The sequence below is a fragment of the Manacus candei genome, unplaced genomic scaffold (assembly GCF_025592945.1).
Source record: "Manacus candei isolate 608988 ecotype Guabito, Panama unplaced genomic scaffold, ASM2559294v1 h1tg000014l, whole genome shotgun sequence".
Classification (NCBI taxonomy): domain Eukaryota; kingdom Metazoa; phylum Chordata; class Aves; order Passeriformes; family Pipridae; genus Manacus; species Manacus candei.
The window spans coordinates 20,718,184-20,741,652 of NW_026138062.1; the positions used below are offsets into that span (position 1 = coordinate 20,718,184).

A 23,469-nucleotide genomic window follows, 5' to 3' on the forward strand; every position below is an offset into this window, starting at 1 on the left:
AATTCTTGCAATCCTGTTACAAGCTGCCATATTGACAATCACCACTTTAGACTAACCATACTTCAAAATGTATTTTTAAGTTACTTAAGAGAACTGTAGGCATTACCAGCCTCACTGCAGTGTTAAATGTTGGCTCCTGCAGGCTTTAAAAAAAAAGAGTCCCAGGATTACCTAATCTTCTTCATTTTGTACAGTTTGTGACAGTTTGGTAGTTCAGATTAGGTGTTGTTGAATCAGTCTTCCAAAATCCATTCTGAAAGGTGACCAGTATTTCAGCAGCACATTTGAGAACGAAACAAGGGCTATGATTTTATCTCGGTTTTTGCCTGCCATCCTCTGCTGTTGGGGAAGCGCTATCCAACAGTGCATTTGACAACTGCCAGAGCTGCAGTTTCATGTACCTTCAAAACCTCCCGCGAGAACTGTGGGTCTGGTGCCTGGCCACCACATTGCAGAGGACCTGAGCAGCCCTCTAGAGCTTTCTGTAGCTACTGAACTTGACAATATCAGTTTGAATTGGAGCTTTGCAGAAGTTGCTCTTAGATTTTTTTTTTCTTTACCTCAAAATGAAATGTAGTTTGAGGTATATGATACCAATGTGTTCCAAATATTTTTGAAAATTTTTTTTTTCCTGTGAGGAAATGGAGAAACAGAAGCAAACAAAAATGGGAAAGGGGGACAGAGAAAGAATTGGGGAAGAAGAGAGTTTGCTATGATCAGAAGGATGAAGAGAATAGACATGAGGACCAGTGAAGGATAGAAACAGGTAATTTGTCAGAAAGAATCTGAGATGGGTGCATGCCAGTCCCCCATTTCCCCTCTTCTGTGAATAGCAAAAGCCCCTTGCGAGTATCAACATCTTATTCTCATCTCCTCTCAAATCATCTGGAACCTAAGAGATCCTGAATGTCTGGGGGACTCCTCTCTCCCTGTGCCCCATTTTTCCCAGTACAGACAAGCCTCTTGGGAGATCTTTCTTTTTGAAGAGCCATTAACCCCAAGGTGGTTAAACACTGGGATCACGAAATTAATGTAATAGAAGCAAAAATCTCTTGCGCACAGAAAGAAAAAATGAAGGTACAGATAATGCATCTTCATGGTGGAAAGTCAACTACAGTAAGATGAAGAAAAAAGTCTAGGTTGGGTAGGACCGGCTAGGGAGGATGTAAAGAGGGGAACTATCAAACAGTAAGTATAGTGTAGACACAGTATTTTCTGTGACCACTGCACAGTAAAACTGTCTGCAGCTGGGAATAGACTGCTCATTTTTCCCCCCACACAGTTAAAATATTTTAAATGGGATCATGAGATCCACTCCCACAAGACAGAAATCAGGACAGGTGCTTGGAAACCACACATTATTTTCCAGCTAGCCTCAATAGCATCAGCAGCAGTAATTGCAAATGTACAACTAATCATTAAGCTGTTACAAAGAACAAATACATTGCTAATAAAAATTTTCTAGGAAATTCAACAGCACAAAGCTTTACTCCTGCAGGATTGCAGGAGTTTCATGGTATTTGTTCTCCTTCTAGAACTTGAAGTTCAGGAAAATTGAAAAAAATTAAATAAATCTGCCAACAACAAAACTTCCAAAATAGAAAACACCAAGTGAAGGTCACACAACCTTTATTTTACCTTTCCAGCTAGTTATCCCTAGACACACATTTGTACCTTGTATTCAAAGTGTTGTGAACATCAGCCATCTACAGCCTTCCTGTAATCATATCAAAAGCTGCTTCTTGGGGAAAAACCTCTCCCAGCTACTACACTCGATAACACTTTCACTCACACGTTTCACCAATTTCTGTGTTTTCATTATTCATCCTGAAACCCACATGTCACACTTATCTCCCACCTAACTGCTGGCAACTGCATCACAAGACCATTGCTTTGTCCTCTCACTGAAACTCGGTTGAGCAGCAGGGAAATCAAATACTATGTATCCATCAGCTGATCTTGTTGACCCAGATACAGATGGTAAAATAGACAGGATCCATATCTGCATTTAATACCAGGAGATATATAATCTCTTTTGGTCATTGCTAGCTCTCAGAAAACAAACGATTACAGCTGTTGAGAGCGTGCAGCTTAACTTCATTTTCTAGATCTTAAAAGTTTGAAGCAACTGTATTTATCTTTTAATTTTATTTCCTCCCCAACTCAACTTAATATTGTAACACTTAAAGCCTACACAATAGACTTGCTGTTCTGTCAATATTATAAAGTTCATCTTTGGAGAGTCTGTCTCATATAAAGCACAACAGTAAACAGAAAAATGAATAAAATGGTTTAATATAACATGGTTGTGTAACTCATGTGTTTTATCTTTAATACTGTCACCCTTTTTTATGCACAAGTACAGACTGCAGCATGTTGAGGGTGGGAGACCGTAAAGGGAGTGAAAAATTCGATCCTACTACTCAAATACCAGACACAGTATTTGGACTAAACCCAATTTCTTCTGAAGCTGTGACTGCTAGATCTGCTAAATCTCATGCTGATTCCCAACAGATCAGATTACTTTTTTTAAAACTTCTTGGTAAAAGGTAAAAAATCTTTACAAACATGGAAAACTAGAAAGTAGGCATACACAGCCTGACAATTTTTCTACAGGAAAGAAAAAACAACAATACCAAACACAAAATCTGCCTTCATGTTTGTACTTCTGTTGCTCCTATAGGAGTTGAACATGACAAAATTGAATACCAGGAGGGGCTGCATGCATGTGAGACAGAAAGCAGAATGTTGAAAAATTCAAAGTTTGGGTAGCACATAATTAAAGCTATCAGTTCTGTTTCAGTCTCCTGCTGAGGCCTTACCAGAAGCAGCTTATCTGATCAACTATGTGCAAAATGCAAAAAAGCACTTGGATCAGGAAACCTGTAATTAGAACAATTATGAAGCAAATACATCCCACAGATTATATTCATGTATATTTAAAATTGCCAGATTGAAATGAGTCCTTTTCTGCCACCATCACGTTCGCCTCATACTCCATTTCCCCCTGATGACAAAAACCATGATAGCAATCACAAAACTCAGTCTGAAATGAAGCAGTTCACTGCACAGGAACAAACTTATGGTACTGATTGGCCAACAGCTAGAACATAAAGTCTTGAAAATGAATGAATGCAATAAGGAAATACTGGAGCAATTTAGATGACAGAGGAGGTTAATAAAACATAAGATACTGAAAATGTATATGATACATAGAAAACAGATCGGGAATTAGAGAAAAACATCGCTTTGCCTTTTCTGCATTTCTTTTGACAATTCTAAAACTAGTCACACATAATTCTTTTCCTGAAATGTCCTGCTTTGAATTTCTCTATTTACAACAAACTCACAGTACAAAAGGGTGATTTAATGAAAACTCACATGCTTAATATATATAAAGAAGCACTTAATACAATGCACATTTCAATCCCAAATCTGATTTATTACTAGAGAACATCATAAAGTTAATTATCCATAAGATACATGAATCACATATATCACAATTCTAGACATATCTGCTGAACTTTTCAGAAGTCACTAAATGATTTTTTTTAAATGTATGTGTTGTGGTTTCCATACCACTTCTGATACTTTCAGTCATTACCTTTTCTAGCAAGCATGCCAGTTTATGTCCAGCACTTCTCCACAAACTCTTTCCTATTTTGGACATTTTAAATATCTTTTCAGAGATTCTTTTTGTCTAACATGGCACAGTATTAAGTGGAATTAAACTTGGACGATCCACAGCAAAACCCATACTCAAGAAGTGTGTCCTGAACAGACCAATGTAAACCTTTAAGTCTTCAGGAAATTCAGCTTCAATCATATTTGAATATAGTCATACATTCACATGTTCAGGTTTGAAGAGGCACAGCACGTGCTCTAGTAAGAGTTTTGCCTATGATAGGACAGAGAGGTCTGCATCATCCCACCAGACAAAATCAGAGGGAGGTACAAGTCCCACACCAGCCTTCATTCCCTCCCTACTGTAAATCCACCCCAAAAGCAAGACCAGTTCCGATCCTGTATAAATGTGAAGACCATGATAATACTGAAGTCATCCATCCCTAGTAAGGCAATAATAAAAGCATCAAAGTCGGATATCACATATCCATTCGTAATGAAACACTCCTACCTTTTCAGCTTCATATAATTTTCACTAGCTGCAGGTCTGCATTCAGCACGTTGTACGACTATTCCTTCCAAGGCAAGTTTATCTAAAATGAAAAAAACCAAGCAAAACTGGACATTAAAATGAGTGTCACCAACATGGTCAAAATTTGAATTATTTTTCACTAAGTAAGAATTTACTAAATAAAATGTAATTATAAGTTCTCAAATAAAGTTCTAAAATATCTGATATTTAGACACCAAAGAAATAAGCAGGAAAAACATGTTTGCACAGTTGGTATACTCTAGACTTCCTTATTTTGCCTTCAGATGTTTTATATATTAAGAATGAAACACAAAGATCAAATTTGAAGAAGTGGCAACTCCTTTCTCTAGATGTTGCACTCTGATTACCTAGGAACTGCTTTCTGGAAATGTGCAATGAATATAGTCAGTGACTATAAAAACATAATGTACAAAGAGAATCAATTATCAAGTATCCAAAATTAGTGGACAGTAAAATGAAAGTTAATTTTATTCCTATCCTCAGGAAAAGAGTAACACATTTTCATCTTATTACAATATAAAAAAAAAATTCACTAAAGGAACAACATATGCTAACACTCAGGAAAAAGAAATAAAAACTTTCAGTTAATAACCTAGGACATCACGTACATGTATTTTAGCTAATGCTTGTCTCCGTACAGTCACCTCCGTGACAGTCGCTGTTATCCAACGAGACCACCTTTTTACCTGAAGTGATGATGACTAACAGAGCAGTAACAGCCCAAAAATTAAAAGCAACTTGATGTAGAAAGGAAGAGAGAAGTGATGGTGGGCAAACACCTGCATCTCTACTGCAATGTTCTAATGCATAATGATGGGGGGGGAGGGGAGAGCCTGTCAATTTGTTCCTCTCTTTTGGACATCGCCAGTACAATATGTGTAAAACAAACACCTCTGGAACAGCCTTGCCATACAACAAACAATGGGCTTTAATGGCTTCATTAGCTCTCACTCTTTAAAATGTCTTTCCAACAGAGAGTCTTGTCTTGCTGTTGGGGTAGGGCACCACATTGCCATTGTCACTTTCAGTTGGCAACACAAAAGAAAACAGAAATGCTTAGATGTACTGATGCCAAGAGAAGCCTCTGATTTTTCTATTATCTTATAGACTGAAATATTACTACATCTGCAAATCTAAGTCTGCTCTCCCTGAATAACGCAGAGAGCAATTACTCCAACAGCATGTATTTTAAAATGATTTAATCTAAAATTTCTTGGTAATCCTTGAAGGGAATAAGAATGCCATATTTTTTTCAGATAGTTTTGAATGAAAGAAAGAAAATTTGTATTAAAACACTTCTGGTTTTGCAGATTCTTAGGTTTATGGTCAGGAGAGACAACTTGGCAAATTTGCCTGACTTACTATGTATTACAGATAGAAAAATTTTATTGTCTTTCTTCTCTACAGAACCTTGTGGCTAGTCGTACTAATATTGCTGCTTAATTTCTAATAAGAATTTGACTCCAGCTTCTAGCAGTTGGTTCTTCTTATGACTCTCTATACAATCATAAAGAGCCTTTCAGTACCTGGTGTTTTCTCCCTTTGAAAGTACTTATACACAGTAATCAAATCATTTCTCAACCATCTTTTCAATAAATGAAGTAATTTAAGCCCATGCATTATCTCATCACAAGGCATTTATGGCACACTTAAATCAATTTCGGGTTTCTTTTCTGCATCTTGTTCAATCTTGAAATAAAGTTGAATACAGAGACCAGAAACCAGATATAATACTATTGTACTGATCTTACAAAAAACATATATGGAGGTTAAATAACAGATACAGGAGCTGGAATTTCTCTCACCTCACTTCAGCCATCTCAATTCAATCTCTGAATTCAGCTGAGAGAGGGAGGAAGGGAGACCGCTGAAAGAAAATTGGTCCCACTTCTTTTAGAATTCAGTGATCTGCCTTGTGTTGGATTTTTTTTGTTGTGGTTTTTTGGGGTTTGGTTTTGAGGGGGTGGGGCAGGACAGTGGTGTCTGTGTCCCATGACCACTTCATGCTTAGATGGTTAAACTGTGTTAAGATCAGTTTGTCTCTAAAAATCAAGATCTGAGGGTTTACGGAGCTGACTGGCTATTATATTACTAACACAACTACTTTGAGTATTTTCTAACCTCACATTTTATCTATGTGCTCTGCATTCCCAGTTCCTAGGGGTATAATTGCCTTTGGCAGACTCTGTGAATTAAGCGATCCCAGTCACACCGTGACAGTCCTGTCATAGCTATTCACTGCCTGACCACCATTTGTGTCAATCATGACATTTTATAAGCAGTGATTCTCACTTACCACTATTATCCTCCTCGCTAATCCTGGAGGAAGCCCTTCAAACTACAACCCCTGTGGCTTCCTATTCATAATTACTTTCTGATAACTGTCAGTTTTTCATCTTGTTCTGTGTTTGCTGATTTTTTTTATACATAAATCAGAATGTCACAAGACTCTATGTGCAATATGAAAAGCTAAGCAGGCTGCAAACATGCTGTTACTTTAAACTCACAATCTTCAAAATAAACAAATAAACAAAATTAGGTTTGTTTGACCAGAAAACCCTTGCATAAAGCCATGTTTGCTAGCATTTGCGTTATTTCCAATCTTATCTACCTCTTGAACTCCATAACAATTTTTCCACTAGTTTCTCTGGCACAGGTTCAAGGCTTGCTAACCTATATTCATCTGAGCCATCCAGTCCAGTTGCCTGAACACTGACATGTCACCATCAATCTCCCTGCACCTTGCAGAATTTTCAAATTATTTTTAAGTTTTAGGGATTAGGATAGGTAAAGCAGAGAGCTCCCCCATACCAACTATTTAGGAAATGAACTTGCCAATTAAGCATGTTTATTCTCAGTATTATCATAGAATCACAAAATGGTTTGGGTTGGAAGGGACCTTAACAATCACTTAGTTCCGACCCCAATGCCATGGGCAGGGACACCCTCCACTAGACCAGGTTGCTCAAAGTCACATCCAACCTGGCCTTGAACACTGTCAGGAATGCATCATCCACGACTTCTCTGGATATCTCCTCTTCGATGTCTTGGCTAATACCCTCTTTTAATTACCACTGATCCAGATTGACTTCTGCAGTCGAATCCAGATCAAATGTTCCAATGGCCTCACAGTACGAGGCTGTCCACAGTCTCCAAGAACACAGCCTTGCAGTTAAGTTTGTCTGATGTCTAAGCTCAACCACTGTCCAAAAGCCAAGGTTTATGTCCCATTTTCCCTGGACCCTCTTAAGGATTTTAACATACCCAGAGAGTCTAGCAGAATAAATCTGCAAAGACACATGCAAACCTCTTGATACAAGATTGTAGTGGGGGAATACAGTTTTTACTATCTTTGCAGCCCACTCAGCCTTCATTCACCAAACTCAAATTCAGAGACTTGAGTCTGCGTTCTCCTGTTGCAGGACCACAGCTGCACTGGAAAACATCCAAAGTGCTACACATCTGCCTTGGTATTTCCATAGTCACATCAGCCTAGAAGGTAACGGATGAATAAGGCACAAAAGTGGCAATTCCCTGTTAAAAATACCTACTCAAATTAATGCAGGTAGTACAAGATAAATAAATAGGTCTGGAAGACTAGCTAAGATCAGTGATGAGAAGGGAAAATACAACATTTTCCCAAGTGTCTTATGCTCTCAGTTGCCCTAAATGGGATGGCAGGTACAAATACACAGTCAGTGCAGCTCCCAACAGGCTGGTCTACGTGACCCATAGCTTCATTGTTAGCTGCCAACTGCACGCTCACCCTGACGTCCCTGCCCAAATGCCCTGGTGCTAAGTCATAAAGTAATTTCAACTGTTGTCTCAGTGAGACAATTGAGAGATATGCTGGGGAGATGCTGATTCCAGCTTCAAGTCCTGCTGACAATCATTATCAAATGAACAGAATGCGGTAAAAGCATTTAAGGTAATTTTCACAAACAGGCATGAAAGAAATTTACTGAAATTGTGCAGAATATGGTCTGATACGATGGATTAGATTGTTGGAGTTTTTAGAGAGAGATGGGCTGACTTGGAGATTTTAATGTATCAGTCTTCTATTTGACTGCACTCAGCTCCAATTTCCAGCCACTGTGTCTTATTAGACCATTGACTGCTAGGTTGAAGAGCCTGCTAGGAAAGCATTTCTGCCCATCCATGCACTTATGTACTCTTCACCTTTATCAAGCCTAATAAAAATAAATCATGTTTCCTTGAATCTTCCATTATGCCAATTTTTCAGCTTCTTAATCATTCCTATTGGCCTGAAAAAGTTCAGTTCATGAATGTCTCTCCCGAGACGTTGTCTATCACAGCCAGACTTGCCAGCATGTGGGACAGGATCTGGTCCTTTACCAACTCCTTCACTTTGTGGGCAGTGCCAAGGAAGAAGGAGATGAATACCTTACTCAGTATGCATGGTTCTCAGGCAGTGGTAAAAAGCAGATGAAAGTGCAGTAAGGACAGGCTATGGGCACATGTGCTTCCAGCTCCTCGACTGGTAGAAGCTGAGCTGTTGCTTCCCAGCTGTCATGGTTTAACCCCAGTCAGCAACCAGGCCCCACAGACTGAGCATGAGCCTGCTCATTTCTAGCTGAACACCACTAAGTGATAAATTCAATCTAGCACATTCCCATCAAATTTGTCATTGTCTCAAACCCTTTGAGCCTCACATTAGGCACCAAAAAGGACTGTCATGGTTTAACCCCAGCTAGCAACCAAGCCCCACACAGCCACTCACTCACTCCCCCCCACCAGCAGGATTAGAGACAGAATCAGAAGGGTAAAAGACAGGAAACTTGTGGGTTGATGTAAAGACAGTTTCATAAGGAAAACAAAAGCTACACATAAAAGTAAAGCGAAACAAGGAACTAATTTGTTGCTTCCCACGTGCAGGCAGGTGTTCAGCCATCCCCAGGAGAGCAGGGCCCCATCACACACAACAGTTACTTGGCAAGATAAACATCATCACTCCAAACATTCCCCCTTTCCTCCTTCTTTCCCACAGTTTACATATATAAGTGTGATGTCATATGGTCTGGAATATCCCCTTTGTCAGTTTGGGTCACCTGTCCTGGCTGTGTCTCCTCCCAGCCTCCCATGCACCACAACTTCCTTGCCAGCGTGGCAGTACAAAAAGCACAAAAGGCCTTGGCTCTGTGTAAGCCCTGCTCAGCAATAAAAAAAAACAACTCTATATTATCCACCTCGTGTTCAGCACAAATCCAAAACACAGCCTCATAACAACCACTGTGAAGAAAGTTAACTCTACCCCAGCCAAAACCAGCATCCAAGTTGGAAGCCCTGGAAGTCCACTCTGCTCACTTAAACTGCTGTGCAGTTTCCCAGCTAAAACATGCGTTGGCTGGACATGGAATAGCCCCCTTCTACACTAGACCTAAGCTCTGCTCTTACAGACTAAAGGCATTTTATGGCACCTCTCTTGCATTCAAAAGGTTGCCTCAAAGCTGGTGCCCTTCTCAGACCACCCTTCCCTAGCAGCTATGCAACTAGAGAAGAGGATCACCCAGTCTTCACTTGGCATTCCCTTATTTAGGTATCCAAGGATGCATCCTACATTTGTTTTACTGATCACTGCACAGAAAAATGACCTTATGCTCAGTTGCCAGTGATGTATTATATATAGATCAGAGCTTCTGCCCTAACTCTCCTACAAACATATACACTGCAAGCCCTGTCTAGGGTGTATTCCTGGGCATATGAACTTCATATTTGGTGATGTTAAAATACTATCCCAACCAACAATCCAAATGGTTCTGCATCAGCAATGCAGATTACACTCTCATCAGTATCATCTCCAAGATCACCAGTAACTATCTCTTTCTTGATCGCTCACTAAAAAACATAGGACCAAGAACCAAATCACAGGAACATTTGAGTGATAATTCTCTACTTAGCATTTCCCAGTTTGAAGCCTGTAGACAATTTTTGTATAGCTAAATTATAGGAAAACTAATATGGTATACATTCTAATACAAAATGACAAATGAAACATACTGCAAGATTTAACAGAAAAAGCATCATCTGCTTTTCTGAACAAATTCTAACTAAAAAAGAGGGCAAAAAAATTTGGCACCACCCATTTTCTCTCCACCCATATTGATCAGTATTATATTATTCTCCCTTAATTTTTAATTGATTGATTTCCAAGTCAGATATTTTATTGTTTTTCATACAGTACCTTTTCATATTTAAATACCTGTGTCATCCAATTCACCTTTCAAATACTGGTACAGCATTTGCTTTTCCAGTCTTGTAGCACTGCAGTGCTCTAAAATTATTAAAAATACCAACAGCAACCTGAATAGTTTCTTAGAAAGCCCTTTGAAAACTCTTTGATGCCTAAAAGAAAATTCAGGGAGAAAAAACTCCAAGACAATTTAGTTTTGAAGGTGAGATAAGGAAAGGATTTAATTTGTGCCTAAGCATAAAGCTATAAGATGCGAGTGTGCCTCTCTGTTATAGATGTCACAATTTATAATACTGTCTGTCCAATCCCAGATTTTCCACCCCCGGTTTTTGCCCTGGTCCACCCTCAGTCACACCTCTTGGGAATTGGGCCTGGGGTCTCTGAGACCCTCTCTTCATCATTCTTCATCTTTTTCAGGGTACAGGGGGCACATAGTCATCTAGTTCTTGACTGTACTCTGCGGTTTAGGCCAAAATACGAGTGTTCTCTAAACAGAATAGGCCTACCTTGACAACAGACTAAACATTTGCTAAAGGAATTCAGGGGATATTTGATATGGGGAATTGGGGTAAAAGGGTTGTAGTTACTATGCTAAAGGTAAGGGAATAAGTGCTGCTGCTTCTAAAACCTACTTCTGCTATATAACAACTTATAAAACTTATAAAAATTAGAAAAATAAAAAAACAGATGGACCTTAAACCATCACTTGAATGCAAATTTTTCAGACTTGCTGATTTGAAAATCTTCAATTTTAATTACTATGTAGAGCTGTTACTACGTAACAGCTTCAATGGCTGTTAATCAACATCTGGAGATATAACTGGAATGAGAATATCTATGCTACCAACATTGTGAAACAGAAGCTACTGAATGGTTTAATTGTCCAACAACCTGGTCAATTTTCTGTGTTATGACATTAAATGGCAAGTAAGCTGCCTCAATAACCCGAATGGATTTCATTAGCATGGTTTCCTAATACACATCTAAAATTCTCTCTGTCTTATAGCTGAATTTTCTCCTCATATCCTTTTGTACTGTAATAAATAAAAGTAGCTGTTTTCTGTAACCCAGGTTATTTTCACTGACAGCAGACTGTCAGTGAGGTTGGTACTCTTTGGATAGGTAAGCTGAAACATTGGTAAAGCACCAACTTTTCTGTAGTGTGCTCTGGACCTGAATTCTCAGTTCCATGGCACGCTCAAGCTTCCAGACCAGGAGGTTCAGGAAGAGGGTGGAAACTGAGCGGGAGTGACCTTATTTTCCAAAAGGAAATTTGTAGGGCAGAATGAGGAGCAGCAGGCTAGCCTCTTCCTCCTTGGTTTTGTTTTTCTGTGTAACTGATAAATACCAGCACTGCATTTTCACTGTCTCCAGGATGGCTTGTCTGACCGAGAAGAAACTGAAAAGCTCTGTGGATTGCCCTTTGGTGCAACCCAAAGGGTGACTAACTTGGAAACTGAGTACTACTACAGCCACTCTCCTAAGTGTGTGTAAGGGTGCTTAGTATATTTTCTGGCTTAATATGGAACCAAAACAATATGCTTTCAATTGCTGGATTCCAGCACTACTCCTTACTTGAATGGCCAATCCCAGCATACAGGTGACACTGATAATCTGTGAAGCAGCAGTCATTTCAGGATTGCTAGCTACACACATCAGCAAGCGGGACACTTCAGCTGGATAGGGCAGAAACAGACAGTTCACTCACAGCAAGGGAATGCACCCAGCAACAAGTTACTCTGTCTCAATACAAGCTGGAAGGAAGAAGATCAGGGATGCATTTAGCATAACTCAGCTGTCACACTGGTACACAACAAAAAAAGACTCTGAAAGCACAAAAACGGTCAAAGTCTTGAACTTGATTGCAAGAAATACTTCCATATCTTTGCCAAAATGAACTTCTGGATGATCTTCCAGTGCATGGACAAAAAGACAGAAAAAAGGAAATCCAGCATAGCTACACCTTCAAAAAATAGTGAGCTATATGAAACCGCCCCACTAAAACTACAAGCACGACAATACCATATGTATCACTGAGTGCACAGGAATAACCATGGTTTTTTTGAAAAGTCTTGTAGTATGGCACAGAAAGTGGAAAATTTTCACCAAGAAATGCCAGGCTTTAATTTTGTATCACAGATGACTGTCAGCTGAAGTGAAATAAAGTTACATGGGTTTGTGGTGATGAAAATTTTACAGCAGCTCTAAATTTTTCAAGTCTCAAAGGTTTAAATGTAAATATTCATGAACTCCACAGAGTATATTTTCCACATCAAATTCATTTTGAATATTTTATCATACAAACTACTAGAACGATTTTGCATGATCTTTCAAAGAATACTTACTCGTTCACCAAAGTGGAAAATTTCAACTGCAAGAGTTATAACAGTGAGAAGATGATGAAAATTTAAGTAAGGAGATACTGTTCTGTAACTTCTGTCTCCTAAAGTGTAGACAGCTTAACTGGCCATGGAAAATTTCTTATCTTTTACAAATCCCTGCTCTCCTTTTAAACTCCTGCTCATCTGTGCCAGGACACTCGTAGTTCAGCTTCAGAGTATTTCAAGTTCACTGTGTAAGATGCAAGCACCACAGAAATCATTCTCTTAGAGTTTAACAGACTATAAGATGTTTAATACTGTAGCTATGCCTGATCTAAGCCCATTAAGTAAATTTTCCATTACTTGACAATAAACTAAATTTGAATGGATGTCTCCTGTAACAGAAAAAAAAATCATACTTGAAACTAATTGGCTCTTTCATTTTCTCAATTATTAATTCAATAACCATGAAAGGATTTAATTTTAAAAAAATCCAAATGTTTAAAAATTAGAAACTAGTTGAAATTCCTTCAACTGAAGTTATGATGAACATATCCATCATATCAAAGAGTTAAAAGCAAAACCATGACTAATTCCTGATAAATCAAACCTAATGAATAATATCTGCTTAATATATCACATACAGCAGCAGAAAAATTTAGTGCGTAAGTGCTAGAGATACCCTGGCAAGAAGAATAGAAAGTAAAAAAAAGTGCATTTATTTGCACTAGATTCAGTTATCAATTAATAAAATATGATAGTGATTACCCTGCAGTATCAATAAACAGCCTTAGAGACAGTGGGAGCAGTAGAAATATTTAGAAATAAAGCAGAAGAATTTACATAAGAATAATTGCCTTTCCACTGCTAATCAGGCAAAACAGGACACATCTACCTGTAAAGTGAAAAATACATCTTGAAAAAGATGGGATCTCCTCTCCAGATCTAGCCCAAGGTAAGCGTTTGCTTCCACCTGTGCTGGGGAATGCATGCTGTGGCTCCCGTCCGTCCGCTTCCCCAAGGAAAGGCACATGGAGATGTGTGGAGAGCTTTCCCTTTCCTGCTCCAAGCTGCAAATGTTTAAAGGGGAAACCTTTTTTTAAGAGGCAACTGAGAGAGAGGCTTAAAGCACAGGAGGGAAGACAGCCATTCGATTCCGACGATGTTTCCCCTCCCCGCACTCAAGTGTTGCTAAGCTATAATGTTATGTGATGTTCAAAGCTATCTCTAGGCACACTAACCCTTTGTTCCACAGGGCAGCTCAGTTTTTCTATCAAAAAAGAACAAACTGATGCTAGACAGTCTTGATGACTTAAAAGCAATCACAAATATAAATAGTAAATACCCCCTCTAAAACAGTTTTTGTCGGTGGCACACAGAAAGGCAGTAAGCAAAACCTAATCAGGCTGCAGCTCCTTGTTGGAATATCCTGTGTTGCTGAGGATATTCCCTGTGACTGCAAATGAGAGCTTTCACCAAAAACTTAAAACAGTCAGACCAACAAGCCCTAAGCATTACCTCCAGAGTATCTTCTGTGGAAACATCTCACTGCTGTGCACGTGTCCAATAAATGAGTGTCATGCATGTGCACACACTCCATAGATGACAGCCCCCTTGTACAGACAGGGACACCTTTCCTTTCAGTATTGTCCTGCTGTATGCATCAGATACTATACTCATTACCAAAAAAAAAAAAATGTCAAAAGAGGCCTTGTGAAAATTAAAATCCTTGAAACATAAATGAAGCTATCTGTTTAACACCTTAAGCACTAAATATGATTTGGCTAGCTGATACTACAAATATATCCTCAAGTATTAAAGATAAGGTGTCATTTAGAACAGTAGTATGCATTTCTGTGGATAAGCCCAGAAGCTACGTAAACTTCTTAAGACTTAAAGAAAAGAAGGAGACAAACAGCTGTTATACCCTTCTTCCCTTATACAGTTAAATGCAAATTCTCCTTTACAGTCATATTCCTGCTATCACCCTGCACACACAGCTGATACGCCACCTACTGCAAACCCAAGCTGGCAGTCAGAGCAATGCTAGCAGCATTTCCATTCCAACATCGTTCCGGAGCTGAATAAAGGTGCTTTTTAAAAAGAAACATCCTCTTTACAAGCTGACAAGAACAAAGCAGGATAGCTGGCTTTTTGTCTCAGCTTCAATAATGGAGAAAAAAGCAAGCAGAAGGGAAAATGAATGCGAAGAAAAAACCAGCAACTCTGAAGGCTCTGAGCAAGACAAGGAATATAAAACGTCTCTGATTACTCTGAATGTTGGTGGTTATCTATATATCACACAAAAACAGACACTAACCAAGTATCCTGATTCGTTTCTGGAAGGGATCATAAACGGAAGAATAATGTGTCCATTTGATGCAGACGGTCATTACTTCATAGACAGAGATGGACTCCTTTTCAGACACATACTCAACTTCCTACGAAATGGAGAACTTCTTCTACCAGAAGGGTTTCGAGAAAATCAACTTTTGGCACAAGAAGCTGAATTTTTCCAGCTTAAGGTACTCTCGGATGCAGTGAAATCAAGGTGGGAGAAGGAACAGCTAGCATCTCGAGAGACTACTTTCCTGGAAATAACTGACAGCCACGACCGTTCACAGGGACTCAGAATCTTTTGTAATGCTCCTGATTTCATTGCAAAAATAAAATCCAGAATTGTACTGGTGTCTAAAAGCAGGCTGGATGGATTTCCGGAAGAGTTTTCAGTATCTTCAAATATTATTCAATTCAAGTACTTCATAAAGTCTGAAAATGGTACACGACTGGTACTGAAGGAGGATAACACCTTTGTCTGCACCTTGGAAACTCTTAAGTTTGAGGCTATAATGACGGCTTTAAAATGTGGATTTAGACTGCTGACCAGTCTGGATTGCTCAAAAGGGTCAATTGTTCACAGTGATGCACTGCATTTTATCAAGTAATCACAAAGGCAAAGGACACAAGCATGCAGCCAGTAAACCTCCTTCAGCTGCAGCCTCCTGGCATCACAAATAATGTATCTAACTAGCCTTGTACCACAGAGCTCAGCTGCTAATCAACTGATGTGAGCTAATGGTATGTAAATCTCATAATGACATCTATCTCTGGCTTACTTAAGCTGAATGAAAATTTTATGTCTGAATTTAATAAAAATTACCTGTTAACACTGTAAACAGAGATTGAATGCTTTATGCTCTTTGTAATATGTTTTCCCACTGCTGTCTTTCAAGCAGAGTCTAGCTGAATTTTTATGTACCTGTGTGACTAACATGCATACACCTAACTGCTCTGCTGAACAGCAGTGGCAGTATTTTCACATAATAAATAGGCTTAAAATATGTTTTGCTTATAACAAATTTAAAATGGATTTTAACTGGAATAAATGATTTTGACTGTTCATTAGTGTCTATGCTAATCTATTGTACTGCATTTGCAAAAAACAAGATTGCAAGAGAGTTTAAAATTAATCAACTTGATTTTAAATGATTTCTCAACTCACAACCAAGTTTATACTATGTTATTACACTAATAACAATTGCCAAAAAGATGTAAACCAACAAAATAATGCTGAGGGAGATTCATTCTATTATGGGAAACGAGTTCAATCTGCACAGAATGCTACATTTTCTAATATATATACATATCAAATGGCTAATAAAAATATTTGACATAAAGCTAAATGTAACAGGTTTCCAGTAATGACATCCTACAATGCTATAGTCACTATTTCCTAGCAATCATTTGTGCTCATAAGGACAGGCAATTACCAGAGCCCTTGCTTTGCACAGTGGCTTACTAAATGCAACTAGTACTATCAGTTTTGAATAGACCACCTGCTGGCATTTAAGATTATTCACTCTAAGTAATAGAGTGAATAAACCTTCATTCTCCTCATCTCCACTATTTATCAAATATTTTCATTTATATTTTAAACAAAGTTGTAATAGCTTCTATAGAACAACTGTAACTAATTTAACCACAGGCATTACAAAGCAGTCACTTCACAAAAGCAAACTGAAAAATCATCACAAAAGGCAAAAAAAAAGCTTCACTAAATCTAAGTTTAAGCTTTGTCATTGAACACAATCATCATTCACAGCTCATATGAACCCAAAATTCGGGTAAAATGCTAATAAAAAAATAAAAAAAGAATAAAAAATAAAGAAATAAAAAACCCAACTAAGTAGTTCTCCCAAAACATCAATTTTGTAAAGGAAAAAATACTAAGAATGTCAACAGAACGCAGTACAATCTATAGTAGAAGCGACAACCAAGAAAAACAGCTAACACAAGACAGGCTGAGTTTTGTTTTGGATTTTAGAGGGAAAAAAAATCAATCCTTAGTAGTACCGACTACGAATATAAATACAAGGTCCATTTATCCTTCAACATGAAACTGTTTCACTTGTAACATACAACAAGTGTTGCTAACTAGGTTCCTTGCCAGACATGAACTAAGAGGGGACTCCACAACTCCAGACCAGGCAGCAGTGACTGAACCATATTCCAGTATGATTTTATCAAATGGGAAAATTCAACCTCTCCAGAATACTCCCTCAGAATGAATCCACTGTCTAGAAATGATCAAGTTTACTAATCCAGTCCCCACAGTACAGACTTACAGTTCATAAAAGATGTGGTTCTAAGTGGAACTTTTCCAAACTCAACTATCTAAAAATCAGATCACTCTACATTTCAGGTGTACAAGCTGAAGAACTGTCCATGTATCCCAAAACTTTTCTGAATTTGTCTAAATGCATTAACTATCTACAAACAAAAGGTATAATATAGTAAAGTACTATTCTTTACATATGCCATCAAAGTGCCATCCTTCTCTCCTCCCCCTCCAAGTTCTTTTCTAATTGATATATTAAAAAAAAAATCCTCATTAACCACTAATCTTGTGCTTATAAGAATCTGTAGAACTTCTGTGAAAATAAATGTGAAAGCTCCCCTAAAAGAAATCCAAAATCCTGCTGATCTTCTAGGACAAGATCAAGAAACACCATCACACAGAACAATTACAAGAAAAGGCCTTTGTAGACACAATTCTCTACATGAGCAAGAAAAAGTGACATGACAGTCTAAAAAAGCTCCATAACGAATCTACAAGTTTCAAAGCAGCACACTCTCAGTGCTGTCAAATATACAGCCTGCATCAGCACAAAGTGGAGGAGGCTGTTGCTCCTAGGATGTCAAATCATCCATTTTCACTTAAATGCTTGTGGTTATAACCTTCGTTTGTAATGGATCTTTGACTGACATTAAAAACGTCATTGCAGTTGAAAAGAAAAAAAGCCCAAATCAATTTTGATTTCAAACAATTAATATATGTTAATTAAAATATGTTGTGGTTGTTCGCCTTTCAGTTGGGCTCTTAGGATGCCAAACATCAAGGAATCAATCCTTAGCACTTTATATCAGAAAGCAGGACCTGTATTTTATCAGAGCATGACTTCACTCATGAAAAACCAGTAGAGAATTTGATAGGTCTGCATTTGTTGTAGAAAATACTTTTTGAATCAAAGTTATTCATAAACTGGTAATCACAGGTAAAATGCATCTTCTAAGAATATTCTATACAATACTCTATCATAAAAGATTTACAGAAAGCCTTTATTTGTGAGGTTTTCGGTTCAGAGTACCTACTGCCCTCTTAACCTGTGAAAGAGAACTCGAAACCTTTTTTTTTAAGTGAAAAATGTACAGCTCTAATCATTAGTAAAAATAAACACCTGCGTTGTTTGGTTGGTTTGTTGCCTTTTTTTGTGCCGTAATGACTCATTACGTTACACACTTTTAACTGGCTTTTTTATATTTCTGTGTAAATAACACTGACATCTATGGCATACATGTGAAGTCATCTGCTGTAACACTAACTTCAGTGTTGTCTTCTTTTCCCATTTTCATGAGCACTCATGCATTTCTGCAAGTGTCAGGGCTTGAAATTTTTACATGCCATCTCTGATCAGAGGCACCTCACTCAGTTCTTTGAATTACACAGCAGAAAGGAACATAGAGTAAAAAATTCGTTCTTTTCCCTGTTCACATTGAACAAATCCACAAGTATATTGAATATATCAGCTGCCATATCAGCTACAGACACTTCAAAGTACTTATAAACTTGAGTAATTTTTCAAACTAGGGTGGAGGCGTGTCTTGCTTTGAATAAAATGATCACATAAAATCTCCATACCGTGAATAATGTTTCCTTTTTACTCCATAAAGGTATTAAATAAAACTTAAATATATTTTGCATATGTTGTGACAGTCCGGTGGATACTCGTGTTCCACCATAGTAGGGTGTGCCAGAAAAGGTACCCAGTTATACATCAGCTATCTCTTCAGTCTTTTCTTTAAGGCTGGAAATTTCAAATTCAATAACTGCCATGACAATAGGAAAGCTGCAAAATCAAGTGCTTAAGTCAGAAATATCAACAGTTGTTCTAACAACATCCTTTAGGACACAATGTGCATGCAAAGTATTTCTATTTTTCTTTCTGTCATTAGGACTTGGATCACTATGAACTTACCAGAACTCTCCTGCAAGTATCAGGAAGGAATGACAATTATCAAAATTTATCCAATGATCTTCAACTGCTTGGCTATGAGTAAAAAGGAACTTCCTCCCCTCTCCCCAAGGAAGCACTTAACCTGCTCCCAGGCTTGGTCAGCTCCACTTGCCTCCTGTCCATTTTCTTGGGTGAGAAAAGAGGCCACCAAGCAGAAAGGACAGAGGCAGTTGAAGGTAGGACCCCCCCCAAAAAAGAATATCCTTGCCCCTATGAATTCCTTGAATGACTGCTCATGGAAAAATATTAATAGTTGCCAAACTGACCAAAATACTGACACTTGGATGCCCATCTTTCCCCACTGGCAGAGGAGAAGCCAAGGGCTCCTTATCACACTTGACAGTACACTGGCATAGGTACCAACTGCATGGATTTCTATATGAGGACAAAACTACAAGGCTGCACTACACCAGACTAAGGTCTGTTTAGCCCAGTGTCCCCTGGTCATTGTGAACTGTTTCTAACCCCTGAGCCTTCCCATCTCCGGGTAGAAATCCCCATTTTTGATCCTTTGACCCTCATATCTTCCCCCTTGTTCTCTCCTCCCATCATACAACGACTTTTCATTTTTCTTTCACCAGGCCATTCCTAGGGATGCCTAGGAAAGAATATAAAACTAGAAGAAACATATATTATGCCCCCTCGAAGTATTTCCTCAGTCTCCAAACACTTACTGCCCAATGACTTCTAGAGTTAGATTTGGTTTCTAGGAGGAGCCTCGATGCTGTGAAATACACAGGCTGCACAAAGTCCAATTGCAGCTCCAACTCTGCACCTCCAGTTCTAGCTCATCCGTTGGCCAAAGTTTCACAGCACCATAATTGCACTATTGACATTTTCAAACACTCATGTCTTATTTTTTTTACTATTTGTACCTATTACAACTGTTTAAGTGACAATTGGTCTCTTCTTTTCTACAGTGGGTAATGCCCCTCTAGATCATAAATGGAAAAAAAATTACATCATCATTTGCAGCAATCAGTGGTATTATTATTTTCACTTTTAAAAGCATTGCAAGGTTTCCATTCAGTAAGATGAGAACAGCTTGAGAGAATTATCTTCCTTCTCCACTCCCCATTAGTATACAAGCAGAATAATGGCAGGCAATAAATAATACAATTTAATAAGAGCAGTATCTCATCTTATCTATTTTGTGTAGAAGGGTCATGTTGCCCTTACTCTGTTGATTCAAGAATCAGGATTGGGGATGAAGAGGACATGTTAACTTGGGTATATAACACAATAAATATTATTTTCCTAGGCTAGATCATCTTTGCTAAATAACTATTACATAATCCTAATTTTGTCTCCTGCCCTGCAACACAGGGCAGATTCATAGGAAAGTGACTACTAGTTAAAAACCTGAAGGAATTTTTATACGAAGAGAGAGGCTTGCATAATCCACTGGGTTGAAACAAAATCAATAAATGAGACACAAGAAATTTAGGATCAGAAAAAATAACATTATGGGGTTTATTTACTTTTGAAATAGACACTAACTCCTATGCAGTGGTATATCACAGAGAACATTGTCTCAAAACACTGCCTCTGCAAATCATCATCATTCACAACAAAATGCCAGAAAACAAGCAGTGTGACAAGGACTGGGGAAGCTAGGAGGAAGATGTATGATGATACCTGAGGAATGTGGATGAGCAAGCACTCAGAAAAAGAAACTGCAGTTGCCTTTCTTTCTGCAAGAAATTGTGTAATATTCTGTAGAACTAAACAGTTGATTGCTTTTCCTAAAAACGTGTATAGTAGGAGTATCACACACAGCTAATGCAACAGTCTCCCAAGAAGCTGTTTCTACTGGCGCTGGTAACAGTTGAACATCATTGCCATTACCATTTAACACCATGTTTGTTCATTTTAAGTTTCAGAAAAGAATACTGCTTTGCCAGTCCAGAAACAAAACTGTTCACAAAGCTGGTACAACAAATATAGCTGTAAACAGCATCTACTCATTTAAAACACTATCATGACACAATGATACGCAAGTTCAACATGTTAAGATTTCAAAACCAAGTAGTTGGAAGATGACTGTTATAAATTGAGTCATTCTGAATGTCTGTAAACTTCTCCTGGTAATGCTAAAAATTACAACAATATTGCCTTGTTTGTTTGCAAATTTTGCCAACGGTATGACTTTGGGGGACATAACCTTGGTTTACAGAGAGTTCAGGAAAGCCATCATCCTTGTGGTCATTAAAGGGGCATTCCACTAGTTCCACCCCAAGCATTATTTTAATTATGTGAAAAGCTAGATCTCCATGCTTTTCCAGGATACATCTTTTTTTTTTGCCTTTGCCACTACCCCACCCCAAGCTTTCAGCAGCAGCTTTGTCCCAGGCATGGAAAGCCTAGCCAAAAGGCAGCATAAGACTTTCTTGCTCACATCTCCTGAAGAGAGGTGGCACTTCACCTGCTACAGAAGCACAACAAGGAGATGAGAATTCTAATTTAAAAACCCAAGGCTGCTTGCTGGGGAAACACCCCAGAAAGATGAGGTCCAAGGGACTTGCTAGAGTCTGGAGTCTGATGCTTAGTGAAGTTTGCAGTGCTGGACTCCCTGAGCTGTGAGGATGGGGAAGGAGTGTGGTGAGAGAGCCTACAATACCTGAGCACTATTAGATGAAAAGGAAGGGAACTGGTGTTACCTGAGGGTCTTGGGTTTATGCAGAAGGCAGATGCCCACACAGTGCAACACTGAGGTTGTACAAGTAAGGTCTAATAATCCTGAAATTAACAAATAAATAATGGGGAAAAAAAGTTTTTAAAAAATTCTCTTTTGACTTTTCATATATCAGGTTTCAAAGAGGCAATTTTCTGTATTGTAGAAGTCAGAGGAATTAACTCTTAAAACTTTGTTAATAGAAAACTTTGAGCTACAAATCTACTGCTGCAGCTCCACAGAAAGCTGCTTGTTAGCTCCTAGGGGGTTCTTGATTTTGTACCATAGGGAACAGATGAAGTGAAAAAAAAAGAACAGGTCAGAGGAGGGTACAGACTTTCTCAATCAGGAGGAAAAAAAATAAGCACACAAACTAGCAATGAACAGGCTAAGCATCAGAAAATGCAAACGGAACAAACAACTGTTAACACCAAACCCAGTCATTTATTGCCTCTCTACTACTTAAATAAAGCCTTTGGCAAGTATTAGGGATAAAGCAGTACATTTTCTCAGTGCTGAAACTGGTAATCTCAGAGGAGACAAATTAAAGGTTCTGCCAGGCAGGTTGATAAGAGTCAGCTGAACAGAGAAAAACGTGCTCTCAAGTTAGGAGTCTTATCAATACTAATGTTATCTAAGGCCTGCAGCATTGCCAGGTCTTGTGATATTTCCAACACATTTTCTAAAATGAACTGCAATAAAGTTCTTTCCCAACATGAAGAAATGTAACATGTAGGCTATTTTATGCCTTCTAATATGAAGTCCACCTCCATACCTTTTCTGCCATGCAGAGATTATGATTTCTAGGTTTGCCAACACAGTACAGGGCAAGACAACCTGCATGAGTAAGACAATATGCTGTAGCACAGCTACACACTGTTCCTGCTCCTGTATCTGATATTGGCAAGATACTGGGGCTGAAAAAGCCTTGTAAGCTCAGGAAGAACATCAAACCAGCTCTGACAGACTGTGTCCAGACTGAAACATACAGAAAGCTCAGCTTCTACTGCACTACAGCCTACAGTGTTCTTGTAGCTGCAGTCAGCAAAGGCAGAAATAAATTACTCTTAGAAGAGTTGTTCTTGCCTTTGCCTTCATTGCCTTCCCCCAGAAAAGCTACTTCCATGGCTAAAAAGAAGAAAGAACTATCCCTGCTGGAACTTCTGTAACAACAGAACAGAACTAAGGGGAAGGCGGGCAGGGACGGGACAGGAGAGTAAGAGCCTGAGAGTAAGAGAACTGTATCAGACTAAACGTCTGCTGCTCTGCTCAACATCATGACTCCAGCAGCACAGCGGTCACAACTGAATATCCACAAAGAAGTGCAGTCATGTATGATTCACCTACTGGGTATGCATCCCAGTGTCCACCTGGCTTTTGTGGCTCGGGGTCTCTTAAATCCAATGTCCTCTCAATCTTAGTACCATTTGGTGGACTTGAATTGACAAGAAGCTCAAGGTAACCCAGCAATGTGCACTCACAGCCCAGAAAGCCAACCGTATCCTGAGCTG

General features: G+C 38.6%; 2 protein-coding genes across 2 annotated transcripts in view; one reads left to right on the forward strand and one right to left on the reverse strand.

Moving 5' to 3' along the window:
* GTF2F2 (general transcription factor IIF subunit 2) overlaps positions 1-23,469 on the reverse strand; it is an 86,245-nt gene that overhangs the window by 42,484 nt on the left and 20,292 nt on the right. The window contains exon 6 of the mRNA XM_051778758.1: positions 4,136-4,217. Within this exon, the coding sequence (XP_051634718.1) occupies positions 4,136-4,217 (82 nt within the window). The remainder of the gene's footprint in view (positions 1-4,135; positions 4,218-23,469) is intronic.
* On the forward strand, positions 14,479-16,111 carry KCTD4 (potassium channel tetramerization domain containing 4). The gene has a single exon (XM_051778759.1). The coding sequence runs from the start codon at positions 14,881-14,883 to the stop codon at positions 15,652-15,654; it is 774 nt and encodes a 257-aa protein (XP_051634719.1). The 5' UTR covers positions 14,479-14,880; the 3' UTR covers positions 15,655-16,111.